Source organism: Caloenas nicobarica, chromosome 1, assembly GCF_036013445.1.
Source record: "Caloenas nicobarica isolate bCalNic1 chromosome 1, bCalNic1.hap1, whole genome shotgun sequence".
NCBI lineage: Eukaryota > Metazoa > Chordata > Aves > Columbiformes > Columbidae > Caloenas > Caloenas nicobarica.
In genome coordinates this window covers 60492670-60517537 of record NC_088245.1, presented here as the reverse complement: position 1 = coordinate 60517537, position 24868 = coordinate 60492670, and the positions used below count along the sequence as shown (strand labels likewise).

The following is a 24868-nucleotide window of genomic DNA, read 5'->3' as shown; positions in this document are numbered from 1 at the left end:
TCTCTGGTAGGACACATGGAAACAAATAAGACCGCTACCTTCTGTTTTGGCTTCACTTAAAACCTGAAATGTGGAGGGGTGAAACAACTGAAATAAATACCACAAAAAACCCTACACGGCAAAGAAGAAATCTGTGCTGATCTTTATTCCTGCCTCTGGGCCTAGGGGAGCTGTCTGTCTTGAATCTTCATGAGCATGCATATTCACAAACACACACACATACACTGCTTCATATTCTTAGAAAAATAATGAATCATTCTGGGACACTGTAAGGATTTACAAATTGTCTGCAAATGGCATGAGTTATTGCAGCGGTCTTGTCCAAATGGCCTCTCGCAAAGCTCTCCCAGACAGAAATGAGAACAGATCTTTGCAACCCCTTGGAAGGAATCAAAATAAATTCATTCGTAGGAGAATGAGCCAATAAAAGTTCTCCCTGGTCACTCTGCCGAAGGCAGCCGAGGAAAGCTGGGATTCAAAGGATCTTCTGTTCTCCTTCTCTGGAAGGGCTGAGAGCAGAGACTGTTCTCTATATATACCCACAGAATGGAAATCTCCTTTAAGAGGTGCAGAAGGGCCATAACTTTGGTTCACATCCTTCTCTTTCAACAGCGGATTGTAAAGCTCTGCATTTCTTATAGCTGTGGAGAGAGGAGTTTGATTTGCTCACATGCACATCCTTCTCCCTGTGGGCTGGGAACTTTAGAGAGATTACGACTCTGCTAAACATCACAGTCTGGCCCAGTACATATCCTTAATGAGTTTTTCAGGGCAAAAAGAATAAAATAAGCATCTAGGAGGCACAGAGCCACTTAGCATTTCTTGGCTGATGTAAAACAAGATGTCCCATTTGCTACATATTGTGATGCTCAGTATATTTTAATTGCATGGCAACTTGCACCTAATAGAAATGGCGTTTTGCATTCCTATAAATAGTTGCAACTATCCCTTAATCTCAGAACAATTTACAAATATTAATGAGTTGACACGTGGAAGATCTTATCCTCCCTTTATGAACAGGGAAACTGAGGTAATTAAACACGCAGATTTTCAGTGTCTCATACAGTGACAGTCTCAGCCTCAGAAGCTGTGACAACCTGGATAAGCCAGACAGCAATTTGTAATTTGAGTAAATTGGCCAGAGAGACTCTCCAAAAATCATGTAGAAACGTAGGGCAGATCTCAGAGTAGAAAGTACACCTTTTGCCCCCACCTTCTACTTTGCGCTCTCAGACAAAATGTTCTTGCAGGTTCTCAGGCCATGCAAAAAGGCCAGATACTACAAAAATGAAAAGATTAAAGAAAAAATAACCAATAACTACAAGAACACCATCAGGCATATGGAATCCCCTTTGTCTTTTAGGTGTTTTTTAAAATGCCTGTTCCTAGAGGGTCCAGATGTGAGGATTTATGTGGGACCTCTGCCACTGGCCAGCACTGATGCTGGTCTCCTGCAGGGTGGCACTCCGCTCCCATTTATGTGCTGGGACGCTGACAATAGAAACAAAAGTAAAGTTTGCAGAAGTCCTGATGCTGGAACACAGAACGGCAACAAAAATTGGCAAATCAGGCAAAAGTGGCTGAGCTGAAGTCCCTAGTTTTATTGCTTCTCTTCCAGCTGTGAAATAAGCAGGGGAGAACAGTGAATAGATTGCACATCATTTTTTTGCTGCTGCACTAAAGCCCTGGAGAAAGACTTCCAAAAGCACAAATGAAGGTTCGGTACCCAGCTCCTGGTGGCTTCCAATGGGACGGAGCGCTTTCATTTCCTTTCATGCCTTTAAATGCCTTTATCAGCTGCACCGTTGAGAATTGGATGGAGAGCAGAGAAGTGGCAGTATTTCCATGCTGGCGAGGCAGAGCTGCAGGAACAGGCAGAGAATCGCTCTGCGCTCGCTCCCCCTGCGGTTCCTGCTGTCGTGCAGTGAGCTCGGGTCATTACCAAACCAAAGACCAGAGACGAGGTATTCTGCAGAAAGCAGCATCAGTGGAAAGGACACGAAGAGCTTGGTTTAAGGCACTTCCCCAAGAGCAAGCGAAAATCAAACTGGGAAAGCTCTGACACTGAAACTGTCAGTGACTTGGCGGTGGTGGATTTGGGCTGCCAGATGAGGAGGAAAAGTGCTGCCATTTTGGGGTGGATTGCACCTCTTGGCAGACAAGCACACAAACATAGCCTGCTAGAAGTGGTTTGGACAGAGTTCCATGAGATGAAAGCTGGAGAGGCACTTCTGGGAGTGGGTAGCCCTGAGCTAAACTTTAGCTGCTGCATAGAGCAGATTTGAGTCCCTCAAAGCTAAGATGACACTGGAGATCTTGTTACAGAAGATAGGATAGGAAGATGCAACCAAATTCCTGCCTGTCGTTATCTATTGTGCTCTTCATGGCCTGGGGAAACCCCCGAACCTCACTGGAAGTTTTCCTTTGCCTCCAGCCAGGGTTGACATTTGTTTTGCCTGAGTTTAGCTCTGAGCTGGATTGTCTTCCTGCCCCATGTCGGAGGGCCATATTTGCCTGAGTGGATGTGCTTGAGGGCTGGCCGTGGCGCAGAGATTGATCCCCTTCCCCACAAATAGAGACTTTTGAAAGAGCTGCCTGGAGACTGCACCCAGATCTGCAGGCTTGTAGTACCCGAGATGGGGCTCACAGGTCAGCTCTTCTGTTTTTGCAGGGAGGTTCTCTTGAGGATAGCGTACTGAACGTGCAGGATACTTCTTTGTCCTCTGACTACGAAAATCCTGGAGCTGTTTCAGTTTGATCCTGACCTTTCCACAACCTGAAAAGAGAGAGGCTCAAAACCACAACCTTGGAAATTAAACACATCTGGCCTTTGGAGGAGGTTGGGTTTAGATTTCCACTCTGGAGCTCAGCATGAGCTTGAATTGTCATTAAAATCACCCAGCTCCATCCACGCAGACGAGCCAGCACTGTTGCCGGTAGTATGAGCTTATGAGCTGGTTTCATCCACTGCTTTTTCTGTGTACAGCAATTTAGATCAGATTGTCCTTGACCTAGTTTTTTGAGGAAAAATTACAATCTTTTAATTCCAAGTTATGTCTCTTGCAACCTTCTCCCTTCCTCCCGTAGTATAGGCAAGGAGTTGCTATTTGCCATTACTTCTGATCCTTTGTGGACACGCATCTTTGAAGTGCGTGTGTTAATCCCGATGTGTGTTGAGCCCACGTGGTGAAGCGTTGTCTGAAGCTCTGTCTGGCACCGGAGGTGCTTTACACCAGGAAAACTTGGCTCAGGACTACGAGTATTCCTGCTAGTGTGTTGTCCAAGACAAAATCAGCTTGAAAAGTCATGGGGGAGGGGTCCTTCATCGCCATTCCTCAGTTATGTTCTGCAGCCTTCTCTTCATCCTTCCCATCAGTTTCTGTCGGTGACAAGGTCATTTATTTTAAAACTTAGTCCATTAGCAAGGTGTTGATTACACTGTGCAGCCAGGCTTGTTGAAAGATGCAGGAAACTCCTTTGCAAAGATGTTTCCTCAGAATTTAAAATTCCTGCAGAGTTTTCCATCCCCTACAAATGCACCTATAGGCAGCTGAAGAAACCTGCAGGAGTGTACACGCTCTTTTGGAAGGCTGAGCTGTTTGAATTACAGCCATCAGTCTGGTGTTGACAGTTATTGAGAACAAATAATTCGAAACAATAACCAGCTTTTAAAATTCTGAAAGGATTCAGTCACATGAGTATCTTGAGAAACCTAGCCTATATAATTCAAAAGTTGAAGTACCCTTTCAGCAGTGACTTAGCCACTTGGAATCCAAAATCTCCTAGAAAGTAAAGTTTGAGGGTTTTTTCTAATACATCTTTTCAGAAATAGCAGCATGTAGCTTCTGTCACAGATGCAGTAACTACTGAAAAAAAAATTTGTATCTCCAGCAAACAGAAAGCAGCAGGGAAGTCTGAAACACATGCCTGCTCTGTTGCAGCAAAATGTGCAGAAGCTGAAGCTTGAGATGGGTGTCCAGTTCCTTTATTGCTATGGTCTTTCTGGATTTAATTCCTCTAAAACAAATGTTGGGAAAGGTTCCTCAGGCCATGTCAAGAGACTCAGCTCGTGCATCTGTTCTACAAAGTTCAGGCACCGTGGTCAACAAACATCAGCTTTCCCCCCGGGTCTGCATGTGACCTAGAAGGTGACACTGGAAGATGAAGGAGCTAGAATATTCCCCTTTTTGTCCCTTGCTTCACGATGGGCTGAAATGAATAGTTGAGATGGGCTCGAGTGAAGTTCTGTTCTGCTGTGTGAAGCCAGACTACCCTGTTCTGCACAAAGGGCTTGGGTTGGAGGGGAGCGGTGAACCCTGTACGGCGCACAGGCAGGCACTGGGTCATGTTCAGCTCCTAGGGAAAAGCTCTCCCCTAGGAGAGTGCTGTGCTTGTTTCCCCTGCCTGAAGATGGATCAGGAAAGACCTCTCTCTGCTGGGTGAAATTTTACTTCCTCGTTAAACTGGTTTTCAACAGAAAATTGAGGTTTTACTATAATGACAGGTTTCATTAAAATATTTGTTCTCCACATAATATTTTATCTTTCTTGGAAAAATTAATACCTGAAAATGGAATATTTTGGCTGACGACTGAAATACTTTGAAGAAAAATGTGAATTTTCTGCAGAGGAGACAGACATACCAAAACTTGCACTAAAAATAACCCTGAAGAAGTTTCAGGATGCTGAAGTGCCTGCTTAAGGGTTTCATGGCATGGCTAATGCCCTCCTGTGTGTCAGCTAGTGCCCAGCCTGCTCAAGGTGACTGATCTTTTGGCTGGGACTTTGAGTCCTTTCTTCAGGCAGGCTTCACTGTTCTCAAGTACTTGCACTGATCTGTACCGTTGCCTGTTGTCATTTGGAGTACTTCTGTGTCTGAACAGTTCAGAGTAACCAGGACGCGAGTTATCTACACATGTACGTCGTGCATTCTCCATGTGAGATGCGAACGCCAGGTACCGAGTGGCATGTTCCTAACAGACTGTTAACCCTGTCTCGTGTTTTTGTAATGCAGATTCAGCTTCATACTAACACAGGTTTGATTTTTTTTTTTTTTTTTTAACTTTTCCCTACCCTCTGTCTGCCTTCTAAAGTGTTTCCTTGCCAGAGGCAGGAGCCGTTTCTTCATTTACAATAAATAAATGCCATGGATGTGACACCTGCCCTTTTCTGGGCTCTCACCCAGGGATTAGACTGTGCCCGGGGATCTGAGCTTTTTACATACAATGCACAGCTGTGATATAAAGAGTCTTTTGAAAGGGAGGCTTGGCAGCTTTCCCAGAAGCTAACTGAAGGGTCCATTTGTGCCTTACCTGTGATTAATTCTTTTCCGCTTGTGTTTGCAGTGGAAGGACTTGAGCCCGGCACTAACAAAACCCATTTTGTTACTCAGTTCACTGCCTCTAACTGTATCTCCAACCTCCGGGGCTTCCCTACCTTTGCAACTGTTCACTAATATTAATTATGTGTATGCTGCTTAATCATCTAGGAGTGACCCTCTGAAGTGGCATTTAGTCGGTTTTGAGGCAGCCGGCAAAAGTGAATTATGCGAGAGGACCATAGCAGAAACACCTAGGCAAGGATGGAAAAGGTTCAGAGAGCCGGCGAAGAAAGTCTCATAGAGTTGGAGTGCTCAGGGGCTGCAAAAAGCCCTCTCTGTTGCCTCACTCTTTATCATAGAATCATAGAATCATTTTGGTTGGAAGAGACCTCAAGATCATCAAGTCCAACCGTTAACCCAACACTGTCACTAAACCTTGTCCCTAAGAACCTCATCAGCCCTTTCTGCGAAAAAGGGAGCATAAACAAGAATAATTCAAGGGTATCCCAGCGTGTCATGGAAGGAAGTTCATGGATGAGTCCTCAATGGACTTGGGTTATCCTGAGACTCCACTGCTGGAACAGCTGCCAGGGACCACCTACGAAATGGGTGACTGGAAGCAGCGCTTCTGCTGCCCTGCATTTAGCAGAGAGCTGGATCTCCCCGCAACCTCAGGACTGGAGAGAGAACAGATACTTTTGCCAGCACCCTTGTTCCTTGAGCAGCGTGGTTTCTCTGCTTGCTGGGGAGATGTGTTATTAACAGGCAGGCACAGAGCCCAGAAGAATAAGTGTGTTAGTTCTCTGTCTAACATGGTGAGCTTTTGATTTTGGGGCTTTGTTGTGGAGGAATTTGAGGGCCTGGCACACTTAGGTTAAAAAGGCATTAATGAGGCTGAACTGGTGAGGGTGACATCAATAGAAGGAAAACCCAAAGTGCTGCTTGGATTTCAGAGGCAAAGAAAAGCAGCTTAACTTGTTACCACATGGGGGTGGTGGGGTATCTATAGGCCAGTAAGGAGTCCAGAGGGATGTGGTGTGGGAATGGGCGAGCCCATGAAGAAGAGGCAGCTGAAGCAAAGTGTGGTAAGAGAAGAACAAAACCTTAGCCCAACCGCTGGAGATGACCTGAGTTTTCCCCTTGAGAGTTTGGAGCATAGCCACCAGGATGACACGAATCTTACACAGGTACTGGAAAAAACTGGCTCTGTATTTCCCAGACGTGTCCAGTACCTTGTAGAACCACATCCCAGAGTGGCTAGGCTGGGTTGAACTGGGTAAGCTGGAAATGGAGCAAGCTCTCCCACGGTATGTGCCGAAGTCTGGAGGAGCCTTTCCTCTGTCCTGCCACAGACCTTCATCAGAGGGACATTCAGGAAAATATACCCCTGCACTCCCCGCCATGGTCTTCACCTCTTTTGTTATCAATCCACTAGTCATCTCTGCTCCAGCAACTTGAAAACCTTCAGCTTTGCTTCAAAAGAATTTATGAATTCCCCTTGCAGTTCAAGTGCATTCACCAGGAGTGGGGAATTCCTTTAGATCTTCGCTGAAGAATGCTTTTAAGTCAGGAGACTGCTTGTATCTACAAAGCAAAGCTGCTTGCTCACCGACCAACTCTCTGCTGGAAGCACCGTCTCCCTCAGAAGATTCACTGTTGTTCCCTGTTCCCTCTTGCCTATCTGTAAACTACCCCATGGCTAAGTAAATATTTTTATTATATCCTCTGCCAAGCTTTCTTCCCCCTCCCACAGTAGAAGATGCACGTCGGCTCCTTTGACTACAAATTAGTGCCCATCTCAGCCCCTCGCACATCCTGGCACAATGTTTTCCAACATCAAACTGCAGCAAGAAAACAAACTTTGGTTTGCTCCTCCGGTGTTAATATCGCCACCCACAACTGCTGCAGCGGGTTCTTACAGCTGTTCTTTCAGGCGGTAGGATAAACAGAGAATTACCCAGCTTGGTGCTTAAATGGGATGGATGTGGTAACCAGGGCAGCTTCTGAGCTTCCTGCTGCGAGCACTTTGTGAGCGGGAAGGTTGAACAGGCTGGACATGTCCTCCTCTCCACCAGAGCAATGCTGATGCTCCAGGCTGTGGACTCTTGAAGTTGTTTCCACTTAGTTAGAATCACAGAATCACAGAATCATAGAATAGCTTGGGTTGGAAGGGACCTTCAAAGCTCATCTAGTCCAACCCCCTGCCATGAGCAGGGACATCTTCAACTAGATCAGGTTGCTCAGAGCCCCGTCCAGCCTGGCCTGGGATGTCTCCAGGGATGGGGCATCGACCACCTCTCTGGGCAACCTGGGCCAGTGTTTCACCACCCTCAGTGTAAAAAATTTCTTCTGTGCTCATCTTTCTTATAGGTCCCTTTTAAGTACTGAAAGGCTGCAATAAGGTCTCCTGAGAGCCTTCTCTTCTCCAGGCTGAACAACCCCAGCGCTCTCAGCCTGTCCTCACAGCAGAGCTGTTCCAGCCCTCTGATCATTTCTGTGGCTCCTCTGGCCCCTCTCCAACAGGTCCATGTCTTTCCTGTGCTGAGGGCTCCAGAGCTGGACACAGGACTCCAGGTGGGGTCTCACCAGAGCGGAGCAGAGGGGCAGAATCACCTCCCACGACCTGCTGGCCTGCTTCACAGGCAGCCCAGCCAGGATTTGGCTTCAAAAAGCCAATATTTTCCCCAGCCATCCAGTCGCAAGACTGTACCTTTGAGAAAACATCCCTTTTCTCTCTCCTCTTTGCTGCCTCTCTGCCTGGTTTCTCGGTAAAAGCCGGCAGAGGCTCCATGGGGAGCAGACCGAGGGCCACAGCCCTGCAAGCTCGGCTGCCTGCGGGACAGTGTGGGCAGCAGGCTCGCTCTGCCGTGACTGCTCCTCACTCCCCTCCCTGTGTCTCAGGGAGAAAACTTGCTGCTGTTCATTAGCGATGACTCTAAATGAGCACCCGTTTCAGCTTTCTAGCCGAGCAGATATTTTTTGGTCTTTCGGTGGCATACATTGTAAGTATTTAACGTTATCGACAGAAGCCAAAGGTCTCCAACCTCCTCTCTGCCAAATGAGAGCAGTGTCCCGCATTGGAGCTCTGAAGTTCTGCAGCACATTGAGGCACTGCCTGTTTGATGGTCTTGCTTTCTTTGACACGCCAGTCCCAAGGTCTTTCCTTTTTTGTCTCTTTTCGCTTTGTCCCATCTCTCTTCTGTGTCTTAGGCTTTTTAGCATCTCTCATCACATCTTGAGCTGATTAGAGCTTAGTTTACACCAGGTTTTTTCGCAGGCTTGTGGGCGGTCAGCGGCAGGGTGGCTTTCTAATGGGCTTGTATCTGCACGCTGCAGGGTTTGTGCCCCGTTGGTGACCCAGGGAGCTGGCAGTGCCTCACCTGTGTAGGCAGGCTTCCATGGGGTTGTCCATGACCCCTTCATCATGCTGGTTGGAGTTACAAGCAGAGATCCTCTTCTCACACCTTTGTGACTGAGGTTGGCCCATTCTTCCCCAGTCTCTGTGCCCCTGGATGTCCTGGTATGCGGTGCCATGCCTTGGACCGGTCAGTGAGATCTCCGGCTCCTAAAGAGGCACTGGGCTGGTCTATACCCAGATTTTCCATCACCATATTCCCACAGGCACCCCTGGAAGGAAGAGATGCATTGTCTTTATTGATGTATATATATGTTTTTAAAAAGCTATTGCCCAGGCACAGCTGTGTTTGGGACTGTTGAGTTCATGGACCCACTAAAACTGCAGTGGCATAGACAGGACCTGTGCACCCCGGCGGATTTGAGAGGGAGCTGCCAGTAGCTATCCTCTTTAGTGCAGTTACTCTGCTATTATTCGCTATGGGTAACGGTGAGTGTTGCTCTTCCAATTATGCCTCTCCTCTGCAGAAGATTCCCTCCAGTCTGAACGGCAGAATTATCCCCATCCTCCGTTGTATTTACTGACTCCTTAGCATCTGCCGGATCCAACCGGGAGCTGCCCTGCTGGTAATCAGCATCCCCCCGGACGCGCTCCTCCCTGGCTGACTCAGCCGGCCGCGGCGCTTCGGCACGGCCCTTCCGAGCAGAGAAGCAATTGCTCTTTCTGCCCTGTCTGTCTAGAGCTCTCCCCCACACAGCCCTCCTGGCGGCTGAGTCACTTCCTTCTTTAAATCTGGCCTTAAATCTTCCTTTTCTCTTTGCCCTGTGATTCACTCCCTTTGCGAAGCGCCTTGCAGAGCTCTGGCTGGAAGACGCTGAGCAGAGAGATGCTCTCAGTGCGGGACATACTCCTCATCTCAGAGCCACAGCGGTGAGCCCCTCGTGGAGGGGCCGTGCTAAATGTTGTCTCTTAGTATCAGTATTTATCTTATCTTAGCATTTTGTTTAATGCTACATCTGACGTAGTAATAGGAGCCAACTCCTGCCTGCGGGCGAGCGCATGTAATTTCCTTTGACATCAGTGTGTGCCTGTGAGGGTTCAGCTCTACCCTTTTCCCACCCGGTTTGATTAGATGCAGTAAGGGAGTCATTACAGGATCTCTGCCACTCCTTCTCATTCCTCATGGGATTTATTGAGCACCACTGTGCTCAGAGAAAGGAAAGCTTCTATTTCTGCTCTATAAGCCTGGAAATATTTTTAGTTTAACATCTACACTACTCAAATTTTTATATTAAGGTTATTTTTCTCCCTTACCTGCTTATTTCCTTGGCCTTGGACCCTCTCATATCTAAGTGTCTCACCTCTTTGCTCTTTCCTGGTGTGGAAGGGAATCACCAACCAACATGCTAGTTAAAAGATGTCCTCATGAATTAGCTGCTTGGCACCATTAAATTTGGCTAGACCTGCTCCGGTTACCGGCAAAGAGTGGGATAAAATTTGCCAAAGCTTTTAAATCCCATTTTCCGTTGCGACGTAGGTACTTATGCACTAAATCCATTTCACCGTCCTTGCAGCTTAGCTGTACAAAATCTCAAGTTGCTTAGGTGCTTGGGAAAGCATCCTGCAAGTGCCTTGCCCCTGGAGTCAGGGCAGAAATGGGTAAGGCCAGGGACCAGACCTGGTTCTGTGAAGGTCTGGTGGTTTCCTCAGGACAATGGTGCCCAGGCCACTGTCAGCGGTGTAAGAGCACATAATAGAAACGTTTGGTATTGAATGAGGAGATTGTGGGACAGCCTGTGATGTTTCAGTCACTCTGCAAGGGAGGGTCTGTTTGTGTGTTTGTGAGACTCTCGTGCTTAGGAAATGCATGACAGGCTGTGCAGCCGCATCTCTTTGTAACTCTGGGTTTCTAAAACGTGACCAATGGCCGACAAAAAGTCATTTTTCAGTACAGCGAGTTCGTAAATGAAATTGAATTGCTGTTGTAAAGGAGCTTTGTTTCTAGGGAGGGAACAGGGGTTATGGAGTTTGTTGGGGAAAGCTGACCTCTCATCCAAGGAGAGGACTTCTCATTTTATCTGGTTTCTACAGGAGACATAGCAATGGAGTAAATGAGAGTGGCAGTTTCTAACAAATACTGATAATCCTCAGCTCTGATTTTTAATAAAGCTTCAGCGATCACATTTTTCAGCTTCAAAACAAGCAATTCTTGAGAACAACATAATGTCTCCCTTTGCATACTGATCTTCTGTTGCATACTAATCTTATATTGCACATATTTGCTTTCTTTTGCTCAGAACGAAGTGATCAGCCAGCAACTGTCTGTCATTTTCACGCATTGCTACGGACCCTACCCTATTCCAAAGCTTGTCGAAATTAAGCGCAAGCAGACCTCTCGCCTAGGTAAGCGTGACTTGAAGATGCTTGTTGTTTCTCTATGGAGTGGGAAGTCTGCATCACCACCTGGGCGCTTAGAGGGACACAAGTCGGAGACAAACCTGGATTTGAAAAGCAGAAATACAAAAAGGAAGGGCCCCAATCCTAGCCTGACCTGCAACACCTACTGGAATCAGTAGGTCCATCAGGTGCTTTAGAGTGGGACCATAAATCCTCAGAGATTTGTCTGTGTTGCTAATTAGGCTGGGATCCGAGCCCTGGGCTGGGAGCCAAATGTCTGTCCACATCCCAGCCTGCTGTGGCTGCGGTGGCACAGCCCTCCCCGCCCTGCTGACAGACCCCACATTCACAGAATCACAGAATGTCAGGGATTGGAAGGGACCTCGAAAGATCATCCAGTCCAATCCCGCTGCCGGAGCAGGAACACCCAGATGAGGTTACACAGGAAGGCGTCCAGGCGGGTTTTGAATGTCTCCAGAGAAGGAGACTCCACAACCTCCCTGGGCAGCCTGTTCCAGCGTTCTGGCACCCTCACTGAGAAGAAGTTTCCTCTCATATTTAAGTGGCACCTCCTGTGTTCCAGTTTGTACCCACTACCCCTTGTCTTACTGTTGGTTGTCACTGAGAAGAGCCTGGCTCCATCCTCGTGACACCCACCCTTTACATATTTATAAACATTGATGAGGTCACCCCTCAGTCTCCTCTTCTCCAAGCTAAAGAGACCCAGCTCCCTCAGCCTTTCCTCATAAGGGAGATGCTCCACTCCCTTCATCATCTTTGTGGCCCTGCGCTGGACTCTCTCCAGCAGTTCCCTGTCCTTGAACTGAGGGGCCCAGAACCAAACTGTATGAATGTCACTGAGACGAGACCCCAGCGATTTTCCAGGGTCCTTTCGCCCTTGGCACAAAGGCTTCCCCTCACAGGAGAGGAGTGCAATAGCGTATACATGAGCGCTGGGCCCTCCAGCGTCTGCTCAGCTGCAGTTTGCTTTTGGTAGCAGACCTGGGAGGCTGTGCCGGCTCCGCGTGGCGGGGCCTGCTGGCTGTCATCTCAGCAAAGGTCCTCACGGACTGCAAAGCTTTGAATTCCCTTCTGTCTGAACTCCACGTGGCTGGCTGGGGGGCTTCTGTTGCAGGCTGTCTGACATAGCTTTGTGAGGTTTACTCATTTAAAACAATATCCTTTTACACTGTTCTCTTGTCAAAACAGGGAAATATTTTGTGCGTTCATGACCCCTTCCAAACTAAACTTACTGGCTTTTTTTTTTTTCCCCCTCCTACTTCTTGTGATTCTAGATCCCCATTTTCTTAACAACAAAGAGATGTCAGATGTTACATTTCTGGTGGAAGGAAGACCATTTTACGCACATAGAGTGTTGCTATTTACTGCATCACCAAGGTAAAATATAAAGACATCTCTGGCTTTTAACAAAAATAGAATTTGATTTTGTGGTTTTGCCTTTTTTTTTTTTTTCTGATGTTAGGATTCATTGAGGGCTAATGGCCCAATCTTAGTTTTTCCTAAGCAGATCATCTCAGCAGCTTGTTTCCGGGTGATCTGTAGGACGTTTAACAAGTGTTCCCATCACTAGATTCCCACCAAGTAAATGATCCATGCTTCTGGCCATGCATCTGACTTCATTCCACTGAGGCACATTTGCATGGAGCTTGTTGCTGCATCCACCTCTTAATCACAGAGGAGTCTTAATATTTTGATTCTTAAAAGTCATTGATCCTGTGAGTGGCTAAATCCTGCCTTGCATCAGTGTAGGCAGTCTCCAGGAAAAACAAGCTAATATCCCACTTTTAAAAATAAAATTATATAACTATAAAATGTATCGTACTGTATCCAAAGGCAGTATTTATAGTCTCTTCGCTCCGCTCAGTAGGCTGGACGTGGTTTACTCAGCTCAACCCAGCATTAAAGTTGCTAACAAACCTTATTTCTACGCAGCTTTATAATTAAAGGTGTGCTTTTAAACAAATTTAGCTGCCCCTCCACAAGGTTTTATTTCAAGATGTGGCAAGGACAAGCCACTGAGTTTGGGTAGTTTGAGCAATGTGGGAATTGCTGCTCGACTTGCTGCCAACCTACAGCACAGGGTAAAAAGATTTGCTTAAAGCAACTGCAGTATCCAGCCTTGCCTTCAATTAACGAATGGGTAGGTTGGTTTAGAGCATATTGGTAGAGTTACAGGGACATTCTACACTCCAGCTTTAAAGCTACTAAATTGTATTCATAGTAGAATTTGACACTAGTAAAAGCAAAACAATCATTATCCAGATTTTAATTAACAAGATGCAGTCGATACGGAAAAGGTTACCATACAGCAAATGCTGGTTTTGATAGATAAGCCAAGCTTTGCTCTACCACTAGAAGGTCAGATGAATTACCCAAAAGAGGAAGTATAAGGGCAGATGCTTCTGACAGCACATTTCCCATTTTTCCCTTCTGATCAAATGGGAATATCTAGTTTTAAGAAGTAAATTGCTACATTTGTATATGTCTCACATAAATCTGCAATTATTAACTTAAAATGTGGTGGTTTTTTTTCCTGAGACTTGTGTCTGAATTTCCGGTTTTGATAATCAGAGAACAGCAACATATGCAGTTTTCTCCCCTGCCTTCTTACACACTTGTATTGAGCCTGCATAGAAGTATTAAAAGTCTTAGTGTAGTTGTTTTAATGTTTTGTTCTAAAAAAATTTTTAGAGCAGCATAATGGACATAGGCCAAAATTTATCTCCTTCAAAAACGAAGGTGTGCGGTTTTTAAATGTTGCAAGCCTTCCTAAAAGATCATGCTGCTTCGAAGAAAAAAAAAAAAGGGTTTGTAATATGCATCATTACAGTGTCTGCATTTCCTATGTACATTTTATTCCATTTTGATATTAGATGTATTTTTCCAAAATTTCAAATTGAAATATCCTAAAAGAGAGGCTTATTCCTTTTGGTTTGAACTTTATTTTCTATCAGTGTCTAAATCTTGATGCTTTTTTGGTGACAAATCCTTTCATTTCAGTGTACTGTTTTTGCAAGAGCTGACGCTGTCCTTCCACTGTGCCATACTTTTTCGCAGAGATAATTGGGCTGGTATTTCACTCTTGCTCCTTTTTATTTAGGTTTAAAGCATTGCTGTCTAGCAAGCCCTCATCTGATAGTACTTGTATTGAGATCAACTATGTGAAGTACCCCATCTTTCAGGTAAAGACAGTTCTCACATTGAATTTGAATGGAACATGTAATAGGAACATCGTATGTGCCCTGTCCAAATTATTACATACATATTTGATAAACACGTAGCTCAGAGTAGTGGCTTCATGAGGACAGGCCATGAAAATACGGAGCTTGCTTTCTGTATATGTAGCATATACATGTATATGCTTCCCTTGTATTTATAGAGTCAGAGCTCAGACAGTTCCATATATTGACTGTTACCGCTGCAGGTAATTCCCAGCTGCCTACAATAACTTCAGGCTTGCTGGAAGCTCACTGCAGAGGGATCTTAGCTGGCTCATATTACAGTGCAAAGCCTCCCTCACTCTTTCTCATCATCCATGCATGCCCACACACAGCTGGGTGAAGGTGGGGGTGCCATTGCCAGGGAAGGAATAAGGGAACAATCATTACATATGCTATATTTTCCTGAATTACAAATGTACCGAACATTCGGGGAAATACAATTCAGAATGAATTAATCAGCTTCCTGCAAACTGTTTGGAGCTCACCAGCAAGTCTGGACGATGTGGCTGGGGAGGGTTGAGACATTAGACTACCTGTGAGAAGGAAACATTGAACTGTGGAGAAAGAGAGAGTAACCAAATATACCTTGAAATCAGGAGGTTTGGGCCAGTTTTATCTACGAATCCTTGGTGGTGCTCGAGAGCTTCAGGTATTGCCTGGAACCTTTACATCCCTCCCTGTTCCCTGATGTCTTGGATTTCTTTTTATAAACACTCCCTTTGTTTTATTACAGCTGGTTATGCAGTATCTTTATTGTGGAGGTGCAGAGTCACTCCTGATTAAAAATAATGAAATTATGGAGGTAAGAAACATTTATCTTCATTGCAGTGGGAGCAATGCTGAGTGATCTGTGTACCATTCTCCCCAGGGCATGTGGCTGTTGGGCAAGGTGTGAGCACTCCTGTAAGAGCCAGCAGTGCCTCTCCTGGAGTGTCCAGGCTGTCCCCAGTCCTGAGGAGACACTCAGTCTCTTTCTCTGCCAGTCACCCATTATGGTAACTTTTGCCAGTATGAAGTTGGCTGCCAGAGAAGAAAGAGCAGAAGAATTAAGATCATGAAGTAAAAAAAGTATCTGAAATAAAAATACCTAGTTAGATGCTTGGAGAGGCTCTCTCAAGGAAATGCGAAGCTGGTGTTAGTAAAATCTGGAAGCACCTCCCCAGCAGCATAGTATACTGTTATCTCATCCTGACAGGTGACGTGCTCTGCTCCAGCTGGGCTGGGCAGCTTCTCTCTGCCACATCCATACTTTTGGCTTATTAGCTCAGGCTTACATGTCCAGACCTATCTCAGCAGCATAAAAGCATCTAATTTGGTTCTGCACTCAGGAAAATTCTTGAGCACGTACCTGACTTTAACCGTGGGAGTTATCCCGCTGGAGTCACAGTTCAGTTCCATTTCAAGCATGTGACTGTCAAATTTTCTGAATAAAACCTTAAGCTGCTCCCTGATAGAGACTTCTTTGCCCCTTTCTTACTGGATGTAAGACATTCGATGCTGTTGTGCCCATTTGTAAAAGCCAAACCAAGCCAGTTGGAACTGAGTGAGCCTTCAGTGTAGCCGCACACCCACAGCCTGTATGGATGTCAAGTCATCCTCTTCCATATACTGTGTGCTGTCATCACCAGCTATGATCAGCCTAGCAACTGCCAACTATGTAGAACTTAGAGGTATTTGAACAAATTCTTGGTAGTCATTCAGGGATTTTGCCTGTTGACAATCACCAAATTGTGGCAGCCGAAAAGAATACAGGACAGTAAACACTAAAATCAGAGCTACTTAAACAGCTGTCTTAAACAGCTACTTAAACATCAGTCTACAGATTATATGAAGTATACCCACCTTGACTTTGTGAGCCTTATAGGAAAAGGTCACCAATTCTATATTTCTCTTGTAGTTTTGAAAGAAGCTCCTGAATTTCTAACCCTGTCTGAAATAAGGAGTCTCAGACTAGGCAGTGCAGCAGCTTTACAGACATCCGTGTGTTATCACCTAGGCTGTTAAAAAGCTTGTGCCACAGTTCAGCTGGCAGCTTGCTCTACTTTTGTGACATCTCAAAACTTCTGTGACTCAAGAATGTATGACTGATTCATTGATCTGTTGATAATGGATCTGGCCATGGTTCCTCACAGTTTAAAGTAATTATGAACCAGCATGTGACTGCTTGAGCCACAGAAGCAGCTGGAATAGGATTTGGCTTTATCTTTCAAAACTGCATTTAGCAACTTGCCTTATTACAAATATGATAACAAGAAGCACCAGAAATACTCCACAGAAATCTTTGCTGCAATTCATAATTGGGGCCAGCTGGCTGCTATCACATCAGCACTGCAGATTTCCAGCACTTGGATTTATTTATGGGATTAAAACAGAACTTGAGCAGGCTACATAGAAGTCAGAATAATGTCATGGCAGTTGTAGGGTTTTGTTCCCCAGTGCTCCTAACCAGCGGCATGAGAGCTCTTTCAGGATTCACAGGATAGCTTTTTGTCACACAGTCCTAGATGATAAGGGCCGTATAAAAGCATGAACACCTAAACAGCTTGGCCTAAGAGACCTGGCTGGGTTAGAGCAAGGTGTTAAGCAGTGAAGAACCCCAAACTGCTTCCTAAACCAGAACAGAGAACCAGAGGAGATGACCTACCATGGAAAGACAGAAAATGAAATTCCTTTTCCCTGCTGTAAAAGGACAGAAAGGAGGCAATAGGAAATCCTAGCGCTACTGTAATCAGCTGGAGAACTCAAAATTTAAGCCATTTTCACCCTACAGTCTTCAGGTTATGCCCACAGAGTACAGAGGCATGCAGAGATCCCAAGGCAGTGCCAGCCCAGGTAGTATATCCATAGGATGGACGCAGGGCTGAAGAGAGAGGTCAGCTGGAGTCCTGGTGGCACGAGAGCCGTGATAGTGCAGCGATCCAGACATGTGCCATAACACAAGTGTTTCTGGGCAGTGCCCCATACCAGGCTTTGTCCCACCTTTGCCTTTGATCTTGCTGTGCACCCATTCCTTGAAGTGACGTGGAGCCAGACCGCGTTTCAGTGCCCGTGACCTAGACATGGCCTTACCGCTGCTCACGAGCTAGAGCATGGGAGCATATGGAGACCTGGCTCCATTTCCTTGAGCCTGCTTAGGTGACAAATATGAGGTTTATTGCCTCTCTAGATTTTTAAGACTGCCTCGGGGCGGTTGTCGTTATCTGGTTTGAATTCTTCTATACTCTTGGTCCTGGCCCTTCTGCTGACATCCCCACATCCAGCCCAGGTGCTCTGTTTCGGCCAGAGCTTAGGGAACGGTTAAGACAGAACCCATTTTTTTCCATGAATGTAATTGTAGATCCCTCCTTGCAGAGTCAGATTTGCAGAGTGACCAAAGACTCTCCAAGCTGCTGTTTCCTTTTTTGTTTTCTCTCTCTCTCACACGCACACTCACCTCATCCCAAAGTCAGTATGTGGACCTGAACAGCCTGTGGTGGTCTCTCCAGGTACAGCTTCCCACAATGCGATCTAAGGGGACTGCAAAGGGTTGAAGCAACCAAGCAGCCTTCTCATTCCGTCAGTACTTTCATGAAAACTGAAACAGAGAAAAAAAATTTAATGAAACAGTAAAGAAGCAAGCTTCAATTCTGTATCGCTCAGCAGTTTTGACTATTTTTTCCTTGCTTTTCTTTTTTAGCTTCTCTCTGCTGCTAAATTTTTCCAGCTTGAAGCTTTACAACGACACTGTGAGATCATTTGCGCAAAAAGCATTAATACAGAAAACTGCGTGGATATTTATAATCATGCCAAGGTAAAAATAACCATATATGCTTGCGTGTTACGTGTCTGTCGTCATACTTGTAGGTCAGTTTTATGATAAGCAGTGATAGCTTGTTATTTGTTTAAGATTTGTTATTTACTGGGACTGAGTGGCTAATAGGTACCTACTATAGTGACAGTCCTAAATGATGTAGTGTAAAAACACCTGTGGCAACTGCTCACCCCCTTCTCGGAGGGCTTCGAACTCCATTTGAGTGTACCACCATGTGGCAGACCCATCCCTTACCATGGCAACCCCAAATGCTGAGTTATTCAGCAGGAATCACCTAACTGAATGACACCTCTCTTTCACCTTCAAAGCTGCAGTTTCTCTTCACAGTCTCTTGTTTCCTCCTGCCTGAAGCCCACGGGGGTGATACGCTCAATGCTGGTAACAGCTTGTCAATATATAAAAATGCCATGTTGTCAAAGTGCAACATCTTAGAGCTGTGCAAGGATAGCAGTGAGAATTTTATGTCTTGGAGAAGAGAGATTTGTAGCTTCTTATTGGAATAAAATTATTTACTTAGCTTCTGAGGGGGGCCTAAGTCATTAAGCATGGCATTTTTTGATGCAGAAAACCTATTTTCAATCAGGTGGTTGCCACATTGATTAGTTTCAGTTTTTCCCTAGCTTAGTAGCTAGACTTTCACTTGGAAGATGGAAATGATACACAAATAGTTGCAATGAAATACTTTAAAGCATTCCATAGATGATTTTTCCTATAACTTACATGATCTATACAAAAGATAAAATCGTGCAGCATGATATGGAGGTTTGATTGAACAGAGTAATCCCGCAGATTGCTCCAAACCCCTGCAGATCTGACCTCCATTCTCATCATCAGATATTTCCTACAGAGAGTCGTAATGCTAGGTCTTGATGTACAGACAATGCACATGCAGTGTTTGAAAGAGCATCAAGTTCCACCTATAAAAGGAATAAGAAATGAGGTGTATCTGCAGATCCATTTATTGTAATAGGGAAAAAAAAGTCACCAGTGCAGGAATCTTTTGAAAAATATTCGATTTATCTTCTAGCTCATTTGGGAGCTTGTTGATTCGTGTTACTGTTTCTAAAAGTAAAAGGAATAATTTTGTTTTGAAATCACATGTTTTCTTTGAATTGTGAAATGTGCCTGTTATTTACATCCTGACTGAAGAAAGTTCTTACACGGAGCTTTAGACCTGTCTGAGGAACTTGTACGCGGCCAATGCTGGGACTGAACAAACCCGCTGGCTAAATCCACCTCCTTGTTTGCCTGCAAGGGCTCTGGCCTGCAAGTTTTCTGTGCCTGCATCTCCCAGTGGAGGCAGTGGGAATGGTACTTGACAGGCTTTTCCAGCCACGGTCATGTTTGCACCGACACGAGTAGTGCATTGCAGAGACAGCCAAGCTAGCTGTGAATGAAAACTTGACTTTTGCAATTAGTTAAGCCACATCACCCTGGAACTCTGCATGGGCTAAATTACCAGGGCTAAGCTTCACATTGCTATACCTAGAAGGCTTCCAGAACCTGAACTCACACATTTAAAACTAGTTCAGATACCTCTCTATTATGATTTCTGCAGAGCAGAGGAGACACTCCATCTTTTTGCTCCTGGTCTGTGTGATATGCAGGTGATTAACCTGACCACAGACCATTCTCCCCAGAGTGCTCCTGTCGCACAGTAGCTTCATTTGTTTGTTGTGTAAATACGAGAAAATGGTGAAAGAGGCCAAATGGTCTTGATGAGCCAGGGGAGCTCACAAGCAGTTCAAGCACAGCTGGCCAGCCAACCATTTGCCTTTCCATGTTGCTCTCTGAGGTGTGGAAGAAGATCACATTAGACCACAGTGAGGATGGGAATAAGGTGAGCAGGCACTGAAGCCAGGAACTGCCACATCAGCCGGGAGCAGGTTATGAGTAACTTGCTCCTGTTGTAGGTACCATTTCTAGTCCTTGCTGCTTTGCAAGTTCAGCTGCGCCTGCAGGAACTCAGGTGATGCTGAGACTTGTCTTTCCGGTTGGGGATGTGCGAGCAGGTTGCCCCAGAGACATATGGAGCACTGTCTTTGTCATCAAGATTGAGAGAAAGATATGATTTGGTGGAAGCATAGTACAGAGTGAGCACAGATTTGGAAAGCTGTCTGTGGTGGGGGCCTAGGTTGTAGAACAGTGTTTAGCAGGGTGGTGAGCCGTGTAAATGGAGCTGTAGGAACAAGAGATTGAGTCCCTGGGTTAAAGAGGTGAAGTACTGCTAGGAAAGTGAGACAGTGTGGATTTGGTCAAATTTACAACTTAAAAGCTGATTTGAGAGTATTAATCTATGGCATCCCTATGGGCTTTTCATTCTTAAAAGTGCAACATAGAATCATAGAATACCAAGTTGGAAGTGACCTCAGGGATCATCTGGATCAACCTTTCTTGGCAAAAGCACAGTCTAGACAAGATGGCCCAGCATCTTGTCCATCTGAGTCTTAAAAGTGTCCGATGTGGGGGAATGTACCACTTGACATTATTCCAATGGCCAATTGTTCTCACTGTGAAAAATTTCCCTCTTGTGTCCAATCAGAATCTCCCCAGGAGTAACTTGTACCCATTACCCCTTTTAAAAAGGGAGTCCCTGTCTTCTTTGTAGCCACCCTTTAAATACTGGAACATGGTGATGGGGTCTTCCCTAACCTTTCTTTTCTCAAGCCTGAATGAGCCCAGTTCTCTCAGCCTTTCCTCATATGGTGGCTTCCCAGTCCTTTGATCCCAGCCCTTCTCTGGACCCTCTCCAGCCTGTCCACATCTTTTTTTGTATAGTGGCGACCAAAACCGAGCACAGTATTCCAGTTGTGGCCTGACAAGCACTGAATAGAGCAGGATAATGACTTCTTTGTCTCTGCTGGTGATGCCCTTGCTCATGCAGCCCAGCATCCTGTTGCCTTTCTTTGCCACAGCAGTAGCACACTGCTCACTCAGATTGAGCTTGTTGTCTACCAGAACCCCCAGGTCCCTTTCCACAGAGCTGCTCCCCAGCCTGTGCTGCACTCCTGGATTATATTTTGCTAGGTGCAAGACCTTATGCTTGGCCTTGCTGAAGTTCATAAGGTTCTTGTTAGCTCACTCTTCCAGCCTACCCAGGTCATCTTGCAGAGTCACTCCCTTCTGAAGTGTCTACTTCCCCACTCAGTTTGGTATCACTGGCAAATTTCATCAGGGTACACTTGATCCCATCATCCAGATGAATTATGAAGATACTAAACAGCATTGAGCCCAAAGGCAGTTGTTTGATTAGTATCACTTTAAGGTTTTCATTTTTCAAAGCCTTTGTCACTGTTCTTTACTTCCAGAAAGAAATTAAGTAACTGGGCAAATTGGATTTGTAATGGTGATTGATTAGTTAGCAGTAGATAGCAGTTGTGTTTTACATGAATGCCCCCAAATGCCCCAAAAAATCATCTGGAGTTTCAAATACATGCCTAAAACACTCAGCACTTGCATAGATTGCAATCTGAGCCTCAGAACAAATCTGAAAAAGAAAAGTACCTTATTCCCTCAATCTTGTGAATATGTTGAAGTAATGAATAGGGATGAATGGTGTTTCAGAGAATACAGGTTCACATACGCTGTCACATCCAGGTGCGAAATAATGCACTAATAATTTGGTGGAAACTTGCATGGTTTGAAATCAAGTTACATTAATTCATTTTCCTCGGGTCCTACCTAGCCCTAATCTGTATTATTTTTTTCTTTTCTGTTTTTTAAAAAATTTTTAGCAATTTCCATTCTTAGTTCTGACTGTGATAAGGTGGTGGTGGGCAACACTGCTGTGTAGTTGCTCCAGTCTGGACCCAGAGCTATGCAATGCCTTAGCAGTTCTGGCCCATGTGCTCTACAAACCTCCATTTCTCCTCCAAAGAGTCCTCAAAGCATGAAACTTTGCATAAGAGGATTCTGCAGTCGTATGTCCCACCCGTGCTAAGGATGGCATTCATAAAATGTGGTCTGTAGTATGTTTTCCCAAATGTGCAGTTTTAGGGTGTAACTTCTAGCATGAAGTCATGGGTCTGCTGAACTCTGGTAAAACTCCCACCAATTGCCAGGGGAGCAAAGCTTTGGCCCCTGGAAGTTTGTTTCCTTAACAACCAGAGCTTTGTAACATGGAATTGTTACCAGAATCGCCAGCATAAAACACTGTTTGATTAACTCCTTCCCCTCCACACATATATATCTGTAAGCTTTACTGTGCCTGTCTGAAAGGCTTAGCTTGTGTATTCGTTTGTGTGCAGCTCTGATGCACTGTATGTGCCGAGTGGGTTTTATCAGAATGGTTATCTTTCTCTAATTTCACTTCTTGTAGTTTCTCGGAGTCACAGAACTATCTTCCTATTGTGAAGGCTACTTTCTAAAAAATATGATGGTCCTCATTGAAAATGAAGCTTTCAAACAGCTGTTGTATGACAAGAACGGAGAAACGTCTGGTCAAAATGTACTAGAGGACTTACAGAGGACGTTGGCCACAAGGATTCAGTCAATCCATTTGTCTTCTTCAAAGGGCTCAATAGTGTAAATCTGAGGAAGACGGTAACCCTCGAATAAAGACCCTGCAAGTTAAGTCTGCTGTTGCAGTTGCTTACACCCATTGCAGTTGCTTAAACGACTGAAAAAACATAATTAAAACATTCTACTTTGCATCCAAATAGTTCTGTGTTGGCTAAAGGTGCTGTGCTGGGGCTGTGGCCTCATTTGGATGACAGAATACAGAAAAAAAAAAAAAAAGCTCCTCCATGTTTTGAAGCAAACGGGGTACAAGAGCATCCAGTGAATCGCTGTTGTACTCAAATCCTGAACACACACGTGTGGATGTGGAGCTTGATGCTAATAAAAGCCAGAACTCACATCAGTGAACAGCAGAAACTCCTGCCTGAGCGGTGGTGCCAGGGAACACCTGAATTGACCAATTAATCATTTAAGGCGGATTTGTTCCAATGTTACACATTTAAGAACTATATCTATCCTGGAGTCCATTATCTCATGCATTCAAGAAATGTAAGAACTGTTATTGCTGTCAAGCAAAGATCAACTGTATTAGAGAGTGGGTAAGACTGTTACAACTGAGGAAATATACTGGCAGATTTTTAGGGGTGGGGACTTTATAAATTGTTCATAAAAATTAATGGGGTGGCCTTGTAGTTTAAAAACTATTTCTTAAGCTTAAAATTTCATTTTCGACAGAGCTGTGTTTGAGAATCTATGTAACATGTTTTTTTAAATGGTAAAATGTACATTGTGTAAACATACATATGATCAAGTTTTGCTTGTATTCTTTCCTAGGGTGGTATAATCTTGCCTAACCGGCTGTGGTTACACCAAAGAGGTACATTACCCAGACTATCTTGAATACAGTAGTTGGGGGGGCAGGAGAACTGCATGCTACTTGTGATTTGGGGTTAAAAACAATGACAAACTCAACATGCATTTGCATGGTAACCGTACCTGTGAAATGTTACGTTCGTGCTTTGTTTCGCCAAGACAAATGCAATGTTACTTCTTGTCAAAACTTCATTTGTGAAATTAACATATTTTTTCATTTGGTACGATTGGTCGTGATATGATACCCCTGGAGACCCTTCTCGAGATGCTGATTTCTGTTTGTTACAGTGAAGGGACGATAACAGATCTTCAGTAATGTGTCGATACTTTGCTACTGGCCAGAGATTGTGTCTGAGTTAGACTTCTAAAAATTATAATTAAATATGTACAATAGAATGATTTCTCACTGTATCCTGAGAATGGATAGATTATCTACAATGCAGGGTTTGGGTGGGGTGGGATGGGGGTGTGATTTAATGTCAAAGCTTCTTTTATTTTGCAGCATATTGTCAGCAAGACATATCTGTTCTGTGCCACAACATTCCTGAAGCTCTGTCTCTGAAAACCATAGGAAGAAGTAGGCAAAGATGTTGCCTTCTCCATGGCAAAGTGACATTAATGTATTTATTTTCTAGCATGCCGTTCAGAAACTGTGCCCAGTTCATAGACTTTAGCAGTTTTTATTTTGACAGTGCATGTTAACCTTTTGTTCTTTTGTTGAAATATCTACGTCAGGTGCTCTTCCATGTTGATAGCTTTTGGCATGCTCTGAGAGCACAGTTTTGGCTTTAGTTATCAACACAGTAGGAAGCTGTTTTATGACTCTGAGGTGTAAATCCTTCTGTGTGCTTGGTCTTTTAAAGCCTCTACAGTTTCTGCAACAAATTAGAAAAATGTCTAAACTGCCACTAATGTTGGAGAGACACAGCAGGTCAGTCAATTAGACTTTTTTTTTTTGCATAGTAGATGTTCACACAAGATGTTATCTGGATCATTTGGGTAAAGGCAACTTCTGTGTGAATATTGTGATCTTAGAGAAGCGAGACCATGGTTGATGCGACAGCAACACGCAGGGGTGCTTGTTGTCATTTGGTGTGCCTCCTCATCCATGGAAACCCATCCTTCCATGCCAATGATAACTAGATAGGAGCAGACCTCACCCTGCAGCTTCATGGTTTAAAATAGCAAGTTTTCCAGACAATAATCATGATATTGAAATTTTTCCCTTGGGTACATACATAATGTCCAATGGAGTCATCAGGAGTTGCATACACATGTATCCACAAGCAAAATAGCTTTATCTGGGAAACATGCCCACATGTATACCTGTGGACAGGCAGTCTGGTGCCTAATGCTATAGTGGTAGCCACAAGTGTTGTGCCCCTGTTTCTAGTTCAAATACTAACTGTGCTT

The 24868-nt window shown here is 44.7% G+C and overlaps 1 protein-coding gene across 5 annotated transcripts in view; it reads left to right on the top strand.

Moving 5' to 3' along the window:
* Positions 1-23524, top strand: part of ABTB3 (ankyrin repeat and BTB domain containing 3) — a 178393-nt gene extending 154869 nt beyond the window's left edge. For all 5 annotated transcript variants that reach the window (XM_065639671.1, XM_065639654.1, XM_065639664.1 and 2 more), the window contains 6 exons: positions 10972-11077; positions 12367-12469; positions 14193-14274; positions 15047-15115; positions 17990-18103; positions 22443-23524. In XM_065639671.1, coding sequence (XP_065495743.1) covers positions 10972-11077; positions 12367-12469; positions 14193-14274; positions 15047-15115; positions 17990-18103; positions 22443-22652 — 684 coding nt within the window. In that variant the 3' untranslated portion in view covers positions 22653-23524. The remainder of the gene's footprint in view (positions 1-10971; positions 11078-12366; positions 12470-14192; positions 14275-15046; positions 15116-17989; positions 18104-22442) is intronic.
* The last annotated feature ends 1344 nt before the right edge of the window (positions 23525-24868 follow it).